The sequence below is a fragment of the Camelus dromedarius genome, chromosome 8 (genome assembly GCF_036321535.1).
Source record: "Camelus dromedarius isolate mCamDro1 chromosome 8, mCamDro1.pat, whole genome shotgun sequence".
Lineage (NCBI taxonomy): Eukaryota > Metazoa > Chordata > Mammalia > Artiodactyla > Camelidae > Camelus > Camelus dromedarius.
Window position 1 is genome coordinate 41,591,423 of NC_087443.1, and position 19,047 is coordinate 41,610,469.

General features: G+C 41.4%; 1 protein-coding gene and 1 pseudogene across 5 annotated transcripts in view; one reads left to right on the forward strand and one right to left on the reverse strand.

Moving 5' to 3' along the window:
* The window catches only part of SLC16A9 (solute carrier family 16 member 9), a 58,617-nt gene that overhangs the window by 25,051 nt on the left and 14,519 nt on the right, over positions 1–19,047 (forward strand). For 3 of the 5 annotated variants that reach the window (XM_064488156.1, XM_031461290.2, XM_010985770.3), the window contains exons 2-3: positions 7,902–8,134; positions 17,949–18,092. In XM_064488156.1, coding sequence (XP_064344226.1) covers positions 7,933–8,134; positions 17,949–18,092 — 346 coding nt within the window. In that variant the 5' untranslated portion in view covers positions 7,902–7,932. Of the gene's footprint in view, positions 1–1,136; positions 5,094–7,901; positions 8,135–17,948; positions 18,093–19,047 lie in introns of those variants that run through there. The other 2 variants (XM_010985771.3, XM_064488157.1) reach the window with 2 other exon arrangements.
* LOC105093895 (sepiapterin reductase-like) lies at positions 4,117–5,369 on the reverse strand (annotated as a pseudogene).

Genomic DNA, 19,047 nt, shown 5'->3' on the forward strand with positions numbered 1-19,047 from the left:
TCTGACACAGTAGGGTATAGGGTCCAGGGTATCCTGAAGCTTATGTTGGCCTCCTAGTGGACAAGGCCAGGGCACAGCTGGTCCCAGGGTAGGTCTGGCCAGTTGTGGACAGGCTAGATCCGCAGGCTGCAGGATGGGTGAGGCTGGTCTAGAAGTTAGTGCAGACTTCCTAGAGGGAAGGGCTGGTGCCTGCCTACTGGTGGGTGGAGCTGGATTTTGGCCCTCTAGTGGGCAGGGCCGTGTCTAGAGGTGGCTGTGGGCTCAGGAAGTCTTTAGGCAGTCTCTCTGCTGATGGGTGAGGCTGTGTTCCCACCCAGTTAGTTGTTTGGCCTGAGGCATCCTAGCACTGGTGCTTACAGGCTATTGGGTGGGGCCAGGTCTTGGCTCTAATGAGCTAGAAGGAGGATCCCAGGATAGTGCCTGCCAGCACCAGTACTGGCTTTCAAATATCCAAGGCAGCCTCAAATAGTGTTCATGGTGAGGAATGTTCCCAAATATGTCTGCCACCAGTGTCTGTGTTCCCAGCATGAGCGACAGCCACCTCACACCTCTCCAGGAGACTCTCCAAGACCAGCAGGTAGGTCAGGTCCAGGCTCCTATCAAGTTACTGCTTTTGCTCTAGGTCCTGGTGCAGTGAGATTTTTTGTGTGCCCTTTAAGGATGAAGTCTCTATTTCCCCCAGTTCTGGGGGTCTGCAGACATCAAACCCTGCTGGTCTTCAAAGCCAAATGCTCTGGGGGCTTGTCTCCCTGGTGCAAGACCACTGGGCTAAGGAAGCCAATGTGGGGCTCATAACTCTTATTCCTGTGGGAGAACCTCTGCATTATAATTATTCTCCAGCTTGTGGGCCGCTCACCCGAGGGGTATGGGATTTGATTATATCATTAGTCCACCCCTCCTACCCATCTTGTTGAGGTTCCTTCCTTGTCTTCAGTTGTAGAAAGTCTTTTCTGGTAGATTCTAGTTTTTTTCATCGATGGTTGTTCTGCAGATAGTTTTGATTTTGCTGTGCTCATGAGAGGTGAGCTCAGGGTCTTTCTGCTCTGCCATCTTGGCCCCTCTCCTGAACATATTTAACTTTTAAGTTAAAGATAAGAAATACACTTAAATTATAAGTTCAAGTTAATTTTGTGATATTCTGTCAGACCCTGTAGATTGACAGAACTGCCCTTAAATTGCAGTGCTTTTCAAATGGTCTCTCAAAATGGCTTCTAATTTTGAATTTTGGAGTCTTAGTTTGTTAACACAGGTTAAAAGATTCCCAATTCTCAGAGGGTGTACTGGAATATACTACAATGTATGTGTTTCTTAGAAGCATACTTTTATACAATTATATGAGTAAGAACCCCAAACTTTGAATATACTCATGGAACACTAGTCCAAACAAGACAACATCTTCTGGGACTTATAGATCTTACTATTTTTTAGGGGGAAAAAAATTCTACCACTTGGATATTGTAAATGTTATTAATGCCAGGATTTATCCCATAAAGTGTGAAAATAATCCTACCTTGGGGCAATAGACAGGCTTTTTGAGGCACTTTCTTCTGCAATTTCAGTGGAGAGTGCCATCTTTCTAATCTTGTTTTCCTCTGTGAGCCCTGTAAGATCTGCCCTCTTCACTTCACACCGAATCTATTAGGCCTGTCCCTAATTCCACACCCATGTTTATGTTGATCCTCTTGCCTAAGCCACCCATTGATGAATCTCTGCATTGTTCTTTAGAACCAACCTTCTTTGCAAGGACTTTACTCCTGCTCCTGCCCTGACTGCTTTCACTTCCCTCTGACTCCTAGATGTTTAATATCCACCCATGTCTTTGATACTCAACCATGTGCTCTTTTGTGCCCATATCTTACCTTCCTTAGTGGGTTATAAGCGCCTAGATGGCAAGGGTGATGTCTTACAGTTCTTCTGATTTCCCTTGGTATCTACTGCAATGTAATTTAAATTGAAAATTATCAAAAAACCTTTAGAATAAAGATCCCGCTTTTAGAATGCTGAATTTCTGTAAATATTAGGATAAGTGGGTTTAGCAGAAATTTCAGTTAATTTAGACTTTTTATTTAAAAGAATGCCAGGGGAGATATTTTTATCATATTGCATCATGAAGTATAAAGAAGGAGGATTAATAAGAAGAAATTTTCAGAAACAAAAAGGTATGGCGTATCTATATTTCCTATGTTTTGTTGTCAAAGATTAAACTCCTAAGCTTAACCTTTGGCCCAAATAGGATCAAATGGGGTATGAATAGTTAAAATAATCAACGTGAAATTACAGCATACTCACAATATGTTTATTCTGTCGCACTTAAAAGACATGAATACCAGCTAACTTAACAAAATAATTTACTAGGTTAGCTCATACAATGAGGTGGAAGGGGGAGAAGTTAGGCTTGGGTATCCCTAGGGAGCCAAGATAGTAGGAACTGACAGAGGGTTTCTTTAATGCAGTAACCACTGAGGTCAGTCAACTCCAAATAGCTATCTTTTATTAGAGCATTTCATTCACAATTTAGGATCCTGGGAGAGGGGTCCTACTGGCCTTGCTTGGATCAGGTTCTGCTCCATGGGTCAAGAGCAAGGAACCTTGATTAACTGTCCCACCAACCATCTACCCATAAGGAAGACCAAGTACCTCAAAGAAAGTTGGGTGCCATTACAAAAGGAGGAGGAAATGAAGGCTACTCTATTTGTGAAATCCCCTTACAGAAGAACATAGACTGTGAGAGAAACAGCAGGTGAGACATCTGAGGAATAGCAGAAACTGTAGGAGAAAGGTATCGCCCTGACAGAAAACAAGAAATCACTAAATGGTATTTTTCACCATGTTCTATTGAGACTACGTGTCTCTCAAACTGTGAGACAATGAAAGGTCAGAAGCTGTTAGCCAACTCTTTGTAAAAACTCGTCTTTCTAGTCTGAGTTGATACATATGGGAGCTTTGTATTTCAAAGGTTTGCTTTCCCAAATATTGACTGTGAGAAGAATTTCTCTGGCTCCTGTCCTATGTGTTGAAATGTCACCCAAGGTAGGGCAAGGCTAGGCGAAGGCATTTGGTGTATAAAGGCATTTCTGTCTACTTCAGTCTGAAAACTGGCAAAGGAGATACTCCTCACTCTTTCACTCTCCTCTCCCTGCCCTCCAGGAAATACTGGCTTTATTTATGATTCTGGTGCTTTGCCTGTACCAATGTATACTTTTCCGGGAGTGCTATAATTTGAACATGTAAATGAAGGACAATCTCTTATGCATTTGTTTTTACACAACCTTTTATTCTCATTAGGTGTTTAGCTATTGCTATTACATATTATCTAGTTTAGGGAATTAGAAGACTATCTTTTCTTTTAAAGGGGTTCTAAACAGGAAGTAGTACTAAATTGTCATTAAAGGACCGGAATTATATTATTTACTTTTTGCAATAGCTTAGATACTAGAGAGAGTAAACGGCTGATGAAGGGGCATATCTGATTGCCTCAAAGGATTTCGATATTTAGAAGTTTGGAGGAGTCTGTCTGCTCACACAATCATGTGGTCTGAGAGACTGGCTTTTTTTTTTTTTTTTTTTGCCAATCCACATTTTATTTGTATCTGCCTTTAATGTGTACATAAATTCTCAGAACCGCTTCCCCCATGTGGCGGATGGATGGTAGTTTCTGGAGGGAAGAAGCATCAGACCGAGGACATGAAATTTAACAGAAGGTCCTGCTACCCTGAGCAAGGGGCGTCCCTGTGGGCCGGGACTTGCGCTGTCTTCCCTCCCCTTCCGGCCGTCTGTGAATCACATGGGCCCTCCTATTGGATACTAGCTCAGCGTCCTCCTCCCCTTGGACTGGCCATGGGCAGGAAACCCAACCTCCTGTCTTCAACGTTTTAGCTTCTTGTCCTGCTTTTCTCATCCCTAAAATTCTACTCCTGGGGTGGGAGAACACCAAAACCCATAACATGTCTCTCCCAAGCCTACTCCTAACTCAGGGTGGTCAACACAGACTCCTGAGATGGAAACTTCAGCCACTGGGGCCCTCATGGCTGGCTGGATCTGAGGGCAGAGCTGGCAGTGCCGCTGTGGCAGGATGTGGGGAGGCGCAGAAAGCCCCAGGAAGCCAAGGGCATGAGCTTATTCACTGTAGAAGTCAACGTGGGCTCCAGGCTTGAACTTGGCCTTCTGCAGCATGCTCAGCAGTTTCTGGGCTGATACCCTGCAGTCCACAAGCTTCCCCTTTGTCTTCATCTCCTGCAGCTTTTCTCACAGGTCTGGGTGCATGGAGGTCTCCTGGGCTAACTGCTGCATGTCTGTGTCCAGGGGACCTGGGGCTCAGCCCCCTCACACTCGGGTCCTCTGTGGCCAGGACCTGAAACATCACATCATGTTACCTGCAGCCTTCCCTGCAAATACAGTGCCCAGCCCTTGAAGGGTTGCAGGGCACAGATGGATGAGATGTTAACCTGCTGAGGCCAGGACTGTCCGGAAAGGCCTTCAGATTGCTGGAAGTCGGGCAGAGTGTGAAGGTCAAGTTCAAAGCCCAATAGTTGTTCACTTCAGCTGAGTCAGCCAGGCCCACCAAGCCTTTGGACACATCCCCAAGAGTGCCCGCGTTGTTGACGAGCAGCATTCACTGCATGCCCTCGGCCCTGGGGAGCTCGCACAGCGGCGGCGAGCAGCTGCTGCAAGCCCACCTTGGCGCTCAGGTCGGCGGGCACCCTCACCAGGCGCAGGCCGGGCCTCCGGGAGCCCAGCTCGGCCTCCAGCTGCCGCAGCCCCTCGTCGTTGCGGCCGCTTAGGACCAGCACGGAGCCAGGAGGCAGCAGCAGGGCCAGGAACTGGGCCAGCGTCTGGCGGAAGCCGCAAGAGGCCCCAGTCAGCATGCACACGGCGCGCCCTCCTTGCCAACACCCCGCTCCGTGCCTCCGACCTTGGCGAACTGGCGAGACTGGCTTTTAGACTCTACAGTTTTGTTCACAAATTGTAACATCTTTTCAGTTTTCAGTTATGAAATATTGAAAGTTAATTTGTACAAAAGCCTGCGGCAGATGGTGACGTGATTTTTGCCCAGTGCTTTGAATGTCAAACTGAAGAAATTCGCTGAAGCCCAGGTAAATTGATGGGTGTAATTATGATTTTCTTAAGACAGCCAAATGCCTCACCATCTAATTAGGGATGCGCATGAATGGATGAATGATACTCCTACTGTTTTTACCTGTTATCTGATGAAACCAGAGCCAAGGGGATAGTTTGGCAAAATCTGTGGGCAAAGCAGACTCCCTTGAACCTGACTGTAAACCTGGCATGGCGAAGAGATGTAGGCGTGGACGACTAAGTGGGAGGCCCCTTAGGGGCAGGAAGTTCAGGCCTTGGGCCTCCAAATCCATGGGTATGTAGACTGTTTCAGAACTTAGAAAGAACGAAGATTTTCAAATTTTTAAAAAATATCATTTTGATACCAAAACCTCGTCAAAATTAAAAACAAAAATAGATTTATTTCACTTATGAATTTAAACCCCACCCCCCTGAAGTAGACTTACATAAAAAAATAGTGCATGAACCAAGGAAGATTTACCCCACTAACTCAAGGATGGTTTAATAGTAGAAAATACAGATTTTATTACATTGAAAATTAAAAGAAAAAAAATCATCTCTATGATTATGTATTGGAAATGCATTTGAGAAAATGCAATAAACATTCTTTATAATAGCACTCAAAAGTAGAAACTTTTTTTCTTAACTGTGAAATTTATCTAAGCCTCAGAGACAGCACCATGGCACCTTAAGGCATTTCCACTAAAGTTAGAAACTAGGCAAAGATGTGTACTCTTGTTATTTAACATTGTTATGGGTGCCTTGTTCCATGCAAAGGCAAAAGGAAGAAATTAGAAGCACAAAAATTCGAAGTAAGAGGGTAAAACTATCACTGTTTATAGATGGTCATATAACTGTATTGTATTATATATTGTATGTACCCAAGAGAATCATCCCCAAATCTACTGCAAACAAGAGATTTTGCAGTAAGGTAGTGGAATCCAAAATTAACATACAGATGTTAATAGCTTTTTCACAAATAAAAGAATTAAGCCCAATTAAAATGTTAGCAAAAAGGATATAATATCTAAAGATAAAATAAAAAGAGATGTTGGGGAAATATTTAAACACTGTGAACACCAAAGTAGATGTGAACAAATGGAAAGATAAGAAGTGAAAGATAGACAGACTCAGCATCATAAAAGGAGTGTTTTTCCTTAAATCAATGTATGAGTTTAACTCGGCCCTAGTGAAAACACCATCAAATTTCTTTTAAAACCAGAAAGACTGATTCTGAAGGTCATATAAAAAAGTAACCAAGAAGAGCCAAGAAAATATTGAAAAGTGTGCAGTGATGGAGAAGGAGAGAAAGAACTATTCCCACTGGAATGTAAACTATATTTTTAAAAACTTAAAAAAAAAGAGAAAGACAGTATTTTAACTCATGTGGTAATTGTGAGTCAATAGACAGATCAAAGGAACAGAAAAGAAAGTCCAGAAACGCCTGTATACACCCAAGAATTAGACAGGAATTACAAATGGTTTTTCACCTATGAAACAACACACATCATTCAGAGAATGCTGAGGAATGCAGGTTAAAACTATAATGAAATACTTAAAGCCAGCAAATTGGCAAAAATCCAAAAGTTGCACAACACACTGAAAGCTGCTGAGGATAATAGAAGTTGGTTTAATACCTTGAAGTCAGTTTGCTAATACTAATAACAGAAAGATACATTTGTAATCAACTCAGCAATTCCTGTCAGATATGCATATATGCAGAAAGATACGTGTGTTGGTAAGGTTATTCATTGCAGCATTGTTTTTCATTGGAAGCCACTGGGAACTGGTTAAACAGTTAGGAATGACTGGAACACAGTGTAGCTGAAAGAAGGAATGAGGAAGGTTACTATGCATTGATGTGAAAGATCAAGGTATTTTGTCAAGTGAAAAAACAGCAAGAACCATACCAGTGTATATAACATGCTATTTTTTGTGTGTAAAAAATCAGAGAAAATCTGTAGTTGAGTTAGCTTATGTATTCATAAATTAATTCTAGGAGGATATAAAAGAAACAAGAAATGTTGGTTTCCTGTGGAGGATATGGAAGTTAGGTGGGAAATGAATGAAGACTGTATACTTTTTGTCATTTTTTTTTTCATTTTTGAATTATGGTTTGCCTAATCAATAAGGAAAACAGACAAACCTTTATATAGCTGTGGGTGTTTGTTTGAAAAAAAAAAAAGACTAAAAATGCTCTCTATGTGTTGATAGGAAGCATTTCCAAGGATATTAAGTGCATAAACCAAGGTACGGAATAGAATGTACAGGATCCACTTTTTTTTGAAAAAAGGAAAGCTAAGACTGTTTGCTCAGTCTTGCTTGTATATTCATAAAGACACCGTGGAAGATTACTCCAGTCAGTGAACCTTGTGCTGTGCTGCCAGTTCTCCTCCAGACACCCTTTAGGAATGAAAGATTTCTTGCCTCAGTAGCTGAAGGTGATGACAGATGGCCTTCAGATGACAGCCCCCATGGCTAATGATTGCCTTTGAAGAGTCCCCTCACCTAAGGTCACGCCCCCTTGCCGGGTGGCCTGCATTCAGTGAATGATCAACATGATGGTGTGAAGGGCCAGCTCCTCACCCCCAACTCAGGGCAGCTCTGAAGGTTCAGCCCAGCTCTATGTGTGGATGTATTATTTATTCAAATCATAAAGATTTTGAAGTTAATTTGATCTGCCAGTGATATTTTATCCTTTTCCTTGTATATTTTTAAAGAACATTTTTTGATGTTTTAATTTAGGAGGAGTTGTTTTTGATCCAGAATATCATGCCTTACTACACTCTTGACCATGCTTTTCTTTTCTTTTTCTTTTTGCTTAGGACCTACAGAGAAACACCTCCTTGATCTCACATGACAATGGAATTCAAAAGGTCCCCTGATGGTGGATGGGGCTGGGTGATTGTACTCGTCTCCTTCGTCACTCAGTTTTTGTGTTACGGGTCCCCGTTAGCTGTTGGCGTCTTGTATATAGAATGGCTGGACGCGTTTGGTGAAGGGAAAGGGAAAACAGCCTGGATCGGATCCCTTGCAAGTGGAGTTGGTTTGCTGGCAAGTAAGTGGCTTAATTTATGTGTCTCTTCACTCTCACTCATTAATCATCTAATTACGTTTGCCGCATCATTAACACTGTGTGAGGCAGAGGAGGCTTTTTTTTTTTTTAAGTACAACACATAGTTTCCTGTCTTCATGAAGAGGATAAACCACTCTCTCACTGTAATAAATCTGTGTGAAAATACAGGAATTCCATGAGATATTCAACCATTCATTTATTTCATTATTCATTTATCTGCTACTGTGTGCCAGGCAGTGTGCCTGATTGTGGATATGATAGGCTGAACAGCAAACACATCGTTTCTAGCCTGAAGAGACTTAGTCTACAGTCTACGTACTTCCATGAATAAGAATGATACAGGGATATGAGGGCAGGGAGCCAGGTATAGCCAATGAATGCTGATGACCAAAGGACCAAATGATGTTCACCAGTCCTGGGAACAGTTCCTCTGTGATTCATAGTGACTCCTCTCTGATTCAGATATACTGGGATCAAATTGCATGTCCTACATTTGTGTCACCTTCATAAGAAAAATTCGACATATCACAATGATGGTGTCATTAAGGATTTAAATATAGTATCATATATAATGACATGTGGATTTTACGTAACTTTCATATAAAGTATTCAAAAGAAGTATTCTTGATAAACACTTATCAAGTATGATATAATAGTGATTCTTACCATCTTCAAAGAGGACAGTAAAGGCGTCTTTATTTTTATTTTTTTGAAGGATTAAAATCATACACTTCAATTTCCGGAGTCATGGTTTGAACTCTGCAGTAATATTTAATGATCATCAGTCTGATTTAATTGAAACTGGTTGAGAACAGATGCTCTGAGACATAGCCCTGGAGTCTTCCTCTGTGCTATGAACTTGACATGATTCATTGAGCAAATCACAATCTCTGTTTTTATGGGGAAAATAAGAACATTGAATGTGTGATCTATAAGGTATTTTTTAGCTCTAGGATGATTTCCAAACAAATGCATTGGCCATTCCTTCTTTTAAATATGTCGCCTTTCCTGATCATGAAAGGAGATTTATCAAAACAAAACAAAACAAAACAAAACAAAAACTGTTGCTTCCAAATGGCATATTACCTTGTTAATTTAAAAACAAGACTCAAAAAACAATGCTGGATCATCTGGCCACGTCAGATAAGATAACTAAACATAACTAAACAAATGAAAATAACAATCATTATGAGCTTAAGAAAAACAGGAAACGTTTGCCAAGATTTGTTTGAAAAAGTTTTTCAAAATGTGGATTGTTTGTAAAGCTGTCAAAATACAAGTGGATGATGATTGATATGTTTGAAGGTATAATTTTTAGAAAATGATCTGGTGAGAAGAGAAGAGAATTTTAAATGTTCTCCGGTTAGTCATAATTTCTATTAGCAAATACAAAGTTAAACAGAAATGCAATTACCTTGCCTTCTAGCAAGGGTCTAAGGGTAACTGAGAAGCTGTTTCCATTAGCACATACCTGGAGAACAAAGCTTGTTTTCACGCAGCCTTTGGAGGTAGGACTTGAGGGTTCAGGGAAGTGGAGATCTTTGTAAGGATGGGTGGGTTATTGGTCAGAACTGAGGCTCAGACTCTGAAAACTGAACTGTGAATCTCCACTTTCTCCAAGTTCCTAGGTGGATGACCAGTGTCTCAGGGCCACCAGCAGCCCCCTTCACTTGTAGGCAGGACCAGCTATATAAGGGGTAGGTGCAAAATGAAAATGCAGGACCTCCTGTTGAAAAAATGAAGAATGTCAATACAGCAACAGCAGAATAGTAAACCGAGTGCACAGCCCTGCTCAGATCTGAGCCCTCTGCAACTGCATTGGTCACGTGCCCACGAGGCCAGCCCCGCTCGGTGGGCTGGAGAGAGTGCGCATCCCACCGGAGTTCCAGGGAGTGAACAAATACTAGGGCAGTGTTAGTGCTCATTCAAGTCCTGGCTCTATCACTCTGTAGCTGAGGGACCTCGTGCAGGTAGATGAGGAGACACTAAGACCAGCTAATCAAGGGGCTTGAAGATAAGCATAGAATACGGAGACCAAAGGGTTCCAGAATGAGGAAGCGGTGAGAAAAAACGACGGCTGGAGACCTGCCACTCATGGGCATGTGCGTGTGTACTTTAGCTGGTGTCCACTGAACACACGTGATGTTGGCCTCCCTTGGCTCCTCATAGCATGAATGAAGGGACAAATACTGAAAACTCTGGTGACACAGGTTTAGCAGGAGGTGTCAAGCACTGTGTGAGCCACATTCATCTTCTGCTTTGTTGACAACTGTGTTCTACACAGAAACAAACAGATCAGTACTACCTTGGAAGTAAAAAAAGCACTTCTCATGATGGTTATCAGTAGTTCTCAACCAAGGAGATAATTAGAATCATTTACAGAAAAACTTTGAGCATATAAATGCCTGGATTTGACCCTCTGACATTCTAATTCAGTCAGTCTTTGATGGGGCTCATGTATGCGAATTTCTTTAAAGCCCCCAAAATGATTTTCAGTTGGGAATTACCACTGGCTTATGCCCTTTTTGCTTAGATTTCAACCTTACACTTTTTGATAATTCTCCCATGTTCAGCTGGCTTTGACTTATTTATAAAGGGAACTCCTGTAGATTTCTGCTTCATTGTGTCACTGTTTATGCCATGTAAATTATGACAAACAAATTGTACCCAGTGACCCCAGTCCTGGTGAAAAAACACCTTTTTGGTAAAAATTAATTTATATATTTTTTTTGATTAAAATTGGGCTCATGTATATATATATATATATACAGTTGCTCTTAAATTCAGGAGTATTTATGAATTACCTGAGCTTGTCTAAAAAGTCACTTTCCTGCTCATCAGAGCCATGTGGTGGGGATGGAGAGTGGTTCTGGGAATCTTCATTTTAACTAACTGCCCAGATGATTCTGATGTAAGCAAGCCATGTCATAACTGAGAAATGTGAGTTTACCCCGTTTTGTCCGGAGATGACCTGGTAGGTGTCATCTTTGGCCAGTTCTGTGATCCGACCTCTGGAGAGTTCTCATTGAGCAAGTGCAGCAGAATAAATGCATCTGCCAAGCAACATAAAAATTCTTCTTTTCACGTACTTGTCCTATTAGTTGGAAGAGTGTCCCTTGTGTGCCTGGCTCAGTACCAGCCACCTTCACTTACTTGATCTTAGCTGATTCTTATAATAGCACGCTGAAGTAGGCGTGAGTGTCCTTAAGGTTCAGTGACCTAAGATGACGCACATTCTCTAAGAGGAAGAGTGACACCCAGGCTCTGGTTTTCCTGACCTGTTAAGTCTGTTTCTTCATCTTTAAATTGGAGATCATAAAAGTACCTACCGTATATGGCTGTTACATAGAATAGTTGAGATGGTGCTTGGCATATGGTAGGTACTCAACAAATATTAGTTATTAGAGAATAAAAGTCACCCATAAATAAAATTACTTTCCCAAGCAGTGCCAACCAAACTGTAGACTCTGTGAAAGAAAGGGACCCTTCAGCTTGGAGACGAAGTCATTTCTAGGGGGCCGGGTGGGAGGGAGAGCTGGAACTTAGTCAAGATTGTACCTGAGCATCTGGATCTACAGGCCCACCCCTTGTCCCTGCCAAACCTAGATTTGGACGGAGTAGCATATTGAAACTGTGCAAAGACACACAAGTTTTAACTTTACACTCCTGATAATCTTCTTTGTCTTTGAAACTTGAGTAACTGAGGAGCAAATACTTGTTCCTCTTATCTGAATTATTTGTCCAGGTGATCCTTGGGGTGATTAAAGCTGAGTATCAAGAATTCTGCCTCCCTGAGTTACGCCCGGTGAACAAGCCCACCCTCATTACTTATATGCAGAGAGTCTCCTCTTCTCTGTGCGAGGGAGCTCAAGATGGAAGACATCATCTGTGCTATAAGGGATCTGAGGTCTCAGGGAAGAGACAGGAAGAAAGAAGGGTAGCGACGCTTTGAGACTTCACCCCAAATACCAAGAATAGCAAGAACAAAATCTCTGGAGTTTTATGTAGATAGGCTGAGGAGTGGGAGGAGGGACTGTGCAGGGGGGACGGGTGGGAGAGAGCTGTCCATGCAGAGTCCCCACGTGCACTGCAGGTGACGCGTTCTGATGGAGCACATTTGGCTGGAGGAGGAGGGATGGTGATGCTCTGGGCTGGGCTCCATTCCTGAGTTGTTCAAACACTGATGTAGGTGTTGTTCTGAAGGCATTCTATAGATGTGCTCAAAGTCCATCATCAGTTGACTTTGAGTAAGCGAGATGATCCTAAGTAATCTAGATGGATCTGGTTCCATCTGTTGAAAGGTTTTAAGAGCAGAAATGAGCTTTTCTGGAGGAAGAAATTCCACCCGTGGATGTAGGTTCAGCCTGTGCCAGAGACTTCCAGCCTGTCCTTCCCCATGGCCTGCCCTTCCCCATGGTCTGCCCTTCCCCACAGCCTGTCCTGGGGATGTTGTACTTGCCCAGCAGGGCCCCTCCACCGCCAAAGCCAGTTCCTTGCAGTCAGTCTCTTAATATATGTCTTCTTTGGGTTCTGTTTCTCTGGTTGATCCCTGAAGGATACAGTAGGAATGGGAAGTACCTGAACTAGAGGGCGATCATGGCCTTGTGTTGTTTTAAGATGAGAGAAAGCACTCTTCGCTGAGATGTCACTCTTCAAGTTCAAGGAGAAGGGTGGGGCTGTTTTTCAGACAACAGAGTTGCTGATACAGCAGGGAGATCTGTAGTTTTTATTTTAACAAGTAAAGTCTTTTTTTTTTTTTTAATGTAGTAATCATCTATTATCACCGCCATTTCCTTAAAGAAGAAGGCGGCGTATTTTAAGAGTTTTTTTTCTGAGCTTTGTTCTGTGGTTTTGTACTCAGAGAAGATTTAACAGTGTCCTTCCCCCCTCCTCCTTTTTTTTGTCATTAATTCCTCCAAAGGCTTTCAAATTGCCAATGAGTCAGTACACCTATCCCCAGATTAATCTAGTGAGTCATTGTAGCCAACAGGCTTGCTGCATGTTGTGAGTACTGGCAGATCTGGGTTTGAGCACCTCTGTTCAGTTTTACCCCCAGGCGTTGTGAACTCCTTCACATAGGACTTCTCACTAGTTCCTCCTTCTTCTCTAATGAAATGGTAATAGGTGGCTGTTACATTAAAAATGACGTTACTTGTTAAAATAAAAACTTGGCAATTAGATGATAAAGCTCTCCTCCCTTTATAAAAAAATTTTTACAGGTCCCAACGGTTGGAGCCACTGGTTCATATTGTGAGTTAGCTGACTTTTGTTCCAGAGGTCCCATCTGCAGAGTAAAAGACCTGAAGCCTCATAAGAAATCTCCCTTGAGAGCAGTCCTTTGATTTAATTAATCTCTTGAATTGAAACTTGTGCTGAGGAGCAATCGTCTTGGAGAACTTGCCTGTTAACAGAAAGAGCTAAACATTAACGTATCAGGTTTGAGTGGGTGTGACTTAATGGTCTCTTCCAGTTATTGGAAGCGGTCGCTTTTCCCCACTTGTTATTGGTGAAACATGGCACTATTGTGGTTTAAAGCTGTGTAAATCGAGTCTAGGAATACCCTGGCTTTGAAGGTAGGAATGAAATAATTTGCTCTCAACTTTTCAACACCAAAATAAGCGTGAATGCTGTGTTTTCATCTGCCATAAATTCATAAAACTATTTAATCTCTGAGATATTAATAAAGGTACATGGGTGCTTTTTAACTGATATTTTGATTTCTAGAAAAAATACTCAGGTGCCAGTGGAAATACTTCTGAGTTGGGAAGAATGCTGAGCTGGCTTTGGCTGTACCCCTGTCATTGATTAGCTATGGATTCTTGTTCAAATCACATGAGCCTTCTAAACTCCAGTTTCATCATTTTTTCAGTGAGGTCTTTGGACCCTCTCCAAGGCCTCTTTCAGCTCTGTAAAATTCTTTGTCTTTGACCTCTGACATCAAGATTTTTTTCTCTAAGTAAGCAGGAGATGGCAGTATGAAATAGACATTTTTTTCTTCTAGTTTTATTGCTATATAATTGACATACAGCACTGTATACATTTAAGGTGTACAGCATAATGATTTGTCTTACCTGCATCCTGAAACAATGACCGCAGTAAGTTGAATGAACATTCACCATAGATACATTAAAGAGATAGAAAAAAAATTTTCTTTCCTTGTGATGAGAACACTTAGGATTTACTCCCATAACAACTTTCATTTATAACATACAGCAGTGTTAGTTATATTTATCAAGTTGTGTATTACCTCCCTAGTATTTATCTTATAACTGGAAGTTTGTACCTTTTGACCGTCTCTATCTAATTCTTCCTCCTTACTCCTCCTGCCAGACTCTGGTGACCACCAATTTGATCTCTTTTTCTTTGAGCTTGTTTGTTGGCTTGTTTGTTTGTTTTTGAGATATAACTGATTCACAACACTATGTTAGTTCCAGGACACAATGTAGTGATTTTATGCTTCTATACATTTTTAAATGATCATCACAATAAGATACTACATAATTATTGACTATATTTCCCACATGGTACATTTCATACCTGTGACTCATTTATTTTGTAACTGGAAGTTTGTACCTGTTAATTTACCTTATCTATTTCTCTCCTCCCTCCCTTCCCCCTCTCCTCTGGCAGCCATCTCTTTGTTCTATGTATCTATGACTCTTTTTGTGTTTAGATATGTTTGCTCATTTGTTTTGCTTTTTAGATTCCACATATACATGAAATCGTGCAGTATCTGTCTTTCTCTGTCTGACTTATTTCACTTAGCACCATACCCTCTAGGTCCATCTTTGCTGTTGTAAATGACAAGATTTCATTATTTTCTATGACTGAGTAATATTCCATTGCATGGATATACCACATCTTCTTCATCCATTCATCTATTGATGGGTACTTAGATTGATTTCATATCTTGGCTATTATAAATGATGCTGCAATGAACATAGGAATTCATGTATCTTTTTGAGTTCATGTTTTCATTTTCTTTGGATAAATACCCAGGAGTGGAATTGCTGGATCATATGGTAGTTCTATTTTTAAGTTTTTGAGAAATCTCCATATTGTTTTCCATAGTGGCTGCACCAATGTACATTCCCACTAACAGCACATGAGGGCCCCCTTTTCTCTGCTTCCTCACTCACCAACATTTGTTATTTGTCATCTTTTCGATAATAGCCATTCTGACAGGTGTGAGGTGAGAATTTTTTAAAAACCGTTTTCAATTTGCTGTTTACATGTGTCAAAGAATTTCTGCTCATTTCTCCCTTCAGCTTAATTTTTTTCAAAGAATCATGTATTAGGCAAAAATGATTTCTCAATTTAAATTGATAATAATACTGTATTTTTACAAAGTCCTGGTTTTGGTTTTACATGGTATGAAAATTGTTACTTTCATCCCACCACTAGCTCTGGGTTTCCTTGCAGAGTTAACATGCAGTAAGGAGCGTAAATTTAAAGTCCTACTTTGAGGATGAAACTTGAAACTTTTCAAACATGCCAGTAGTAATCTCTATTTCAATTCCATGTGCCTGTTAAATTTGTAAATACCGACTCTCAATGTCAATACAATTTGGTAAACAACAGAGAAGGGTTATGCCTTTATAATGTCAAACATCCATTTATGAAATACTACTCTTAAAATCATGTCTATTTTTGAAGTAACCAAGTGTTTCTCATTGGGTATAGAGACAACTCAACTATTGGGTGATAATTTTGGTTTTTCAGATGGATTTTCCTCCTAATACACTGGCACAGAATATTCCCCTCTCTTTGTCATATAAATATATCAGTCATCTCTTCTGTAGTGGCTCACACTAGGAGACCTGAAATGACAGGGGCCAGTTCATGACCAGGGAGAAATGTGGGAAGGCCATAGGCACTGAAAGCAGGTGGTGTCTCAGTGGTCATAACCTGCTCTTAAATATGTGCTTAAGAGACTCTGGTATCCGTAAGACTGTTGGTCTTGGCATCATCGGGTCCTGGCTCTACCACTTACTAACAATGAGACTGTGAGCAGATAACACCATCTCTCCATTTCAGGTTACTTAAAACATTTTTTATCAAAGTAAAAGATATATACAGAAAAGCATACATCTCATGAGAGTAGAGCTCAGTGAATTTTTTACAAAGCAGACACACCCATGTAATGAGCACAGTCATATCCAGAAGCAGGACATTAGCAGTACCTGGAAGCAGGGCTATGTTCCTTCTGGTTAGAGCTCCCTACCCCCACCAGAGATCACCACTATCCTGACTTCTGACTGTGGATGAATTTTGCCTGTTTTTGTACTTCTTATGATTGGAATTACACCATGTGTACATTTTTCGTGTTGTGTCTTTCACTCCACATGTTTGTGAGATCCATCCACATAGCCATGTGTAGCTGCAGCTCATTTATTCTCATGGCCATTTGATAGCCCATTGTCAGAACACACCACAGTCTGCTTGTACCTTCTACTGCTGATGAGCATCCAGGTTTGTGGGTGCTGGCCACTCTGAGTAGTTCTGCTCTGACTGTTTGTGTACACGACTTTCGGTGTAGAGACACACGGAAGTGGAACTTCCGGGCGGGACAGTGTTACGTTGCGCTTCAGGAGACCTTACCAGCAGTTGATGAGAGTTCAGATTGCTCCACATCCTTGTTAACACTGTGTCTGTATTTAGCCATCCTGGTGAGTGTGCTTTTCAAACATTGGGGATCATCATTTGTACCTTGAAAGGTTGTTGTGAACTCAATGAAGATGTTTCTCATTGCTTTCAAATGTTGGGCTCTTTCTTCTACTGCGGCCTTGGACAACTTCTCTGAGCTTCAGTTTCCTTTATTAAAGAATTTCACTATCACGTACATCCTATTACATGAGCAGTTGCCCACTTCTGCGAAGAACCGGTCCAGGTAATGGGCACTTCTACCTGTCAGTCAACAGTACACTTCCTTCCCAAATTCCATGTTACATGTGATATGTGGGACAGTGGTTCTGATAAACTCCTGCCTGGGCAGGTAGGGTGGAGGTATGGGTCCCATCTGCCAGAATATTCTCGAGGAAGGGAGTAACCACTTCACCCCCCACTTCATTCCCCTGTAAGGTTGCTATTGATTGCATTTAGTCAATCACCAGGTTTATTTTTGTCATCACTTATATGACTGGCCTTATGCTGGATAGGAGCTCGGGGCAGAAAAGATACATGGCATATCTGGGAGACAAAATCCTCAGAAGAATGTGATGGTTAAGGTGGCGGGCTCAGGAGTCAGACTGCCAGGGGTTTCACTTTGTTGCTGTTTTGATGGTGGCTGCTGCTGTTCCTCTGTTGCTAAAGAACCGTCACTGGTCAGCGCTGTGTCTGTGATCACTTGTCCTCGCAGTAACACCATGCAGTGGGTTCTATTATTATTACAGTTTTCACATGAAGAAACTAAGGCACAGAGAGATCAAATCGGTTGCCTGAGCTCAAACAGGCTAGCAAATAGCTGAGCTTGAATTTGAATGAGGTCTGATCCCAGAGCCCTGTTTTCTTAACTCTGTGACCTCACTCCGTTGAAACTTTAATTTCCTCATTAAAAAAAAAAATGAGGCTGTCAAAAGCATCTACCTGCCAGGAGTGCAGTGAGATTACAGTGAAGTGAGATTGTTTATGTGAAGTATCTCACAGGGTGTCCAACACATAAGAAATACACAGTAGTTTTATTATTGTTGTTATTTTATGATGGAAAGAGTTATTTTAAACATATGATGGGATGGATAATAGGATTCTGGAAAGAAGATGACTGTTAAATAAGTGAAGGTTTCCTATGTTACTTTAGGTCCTGTCTGCAGCCTGTGTGTCTCATCGTTTGGAGCAAGACCTGTGACAATCTTCAGTGGCTTCATGGTGGCGGGAGGCCTCATGTTGAGCAGTTTTGCCCCCAATATCTACTTTCTATTTTTTTCCTATGGCATTGTAGTAGGTAAGAAACCTGGTCACCGTAACTTTTCTAAGCTTCAAGAGTTAAATGTCATTTTGCCAGGATTAAAGTTTATTATTCAGTTGAAATGCTCAGGAATAATTCACTTTCAATGACCACTTCCCCCAAAATTGTTACTTTCATAAAATGTCCACCCAGTGAATCAAAACATTTTAAAGGATAAATGTGTGTTAACAATGCACATTATGTTTTCTTGCAGCGCAGGGAAGGTTTTTCATCTCACCACTTGTCTCTCTAGGACAAAAAAGGAAAAGTGGAGGGGGCATGAAACTTAGATATCAGTCACTGACACCTGTCACTTGTCACTGATTTGGGAAGTGGTCCCTTTTCTGGTGGGCAGTTAAGCAGGGCTCTGTTGAACTGTTTGTGTTCTAAATATCCCGCTGTACCACAGCATCTGTCCCACAGCATCTGTCCCCAGGGCCCCAATCACAAAGTCATAGCAGAGGTAAAAGGTAGATTTTTATAGCACATAACAATAACAATAATAATAATAATTTTTAAATGATAAGGCATAAGTGAAGAAAACTGAGCAGTGGGGATGATGGTGATGATCTTGGCTATAGGAGAGGAAAGAGTAGAGGTTCCGGGGCCCAAGAGCACTGATGGTTTATGGGGGATGCTTTTGTGACGTATTGTACTCATTGTATTCAGTGTTAAACATCAGCAGACTCAGTATTCCTAGGAGCTGTTGGTAGGGAGTCTTTAAAAGATTCCGGCTTTCAAGGTTTCTTCTTAATGTCTGCAAGACCTTAATTTTGTTGACTACCAATATTCCTCTTTTTCACATGGTTATATTTCCCCAATTATAATAACAGAAATAATAGCCACTTATATTTGAGGACTTGCTGTGTACGAGGTTCTGTGCCGTATGTGATCTCAGTTAGTCTTCACATGAACCCATTTTACAAAGAAAGTGAAGCTTAGTGAAGTGGAA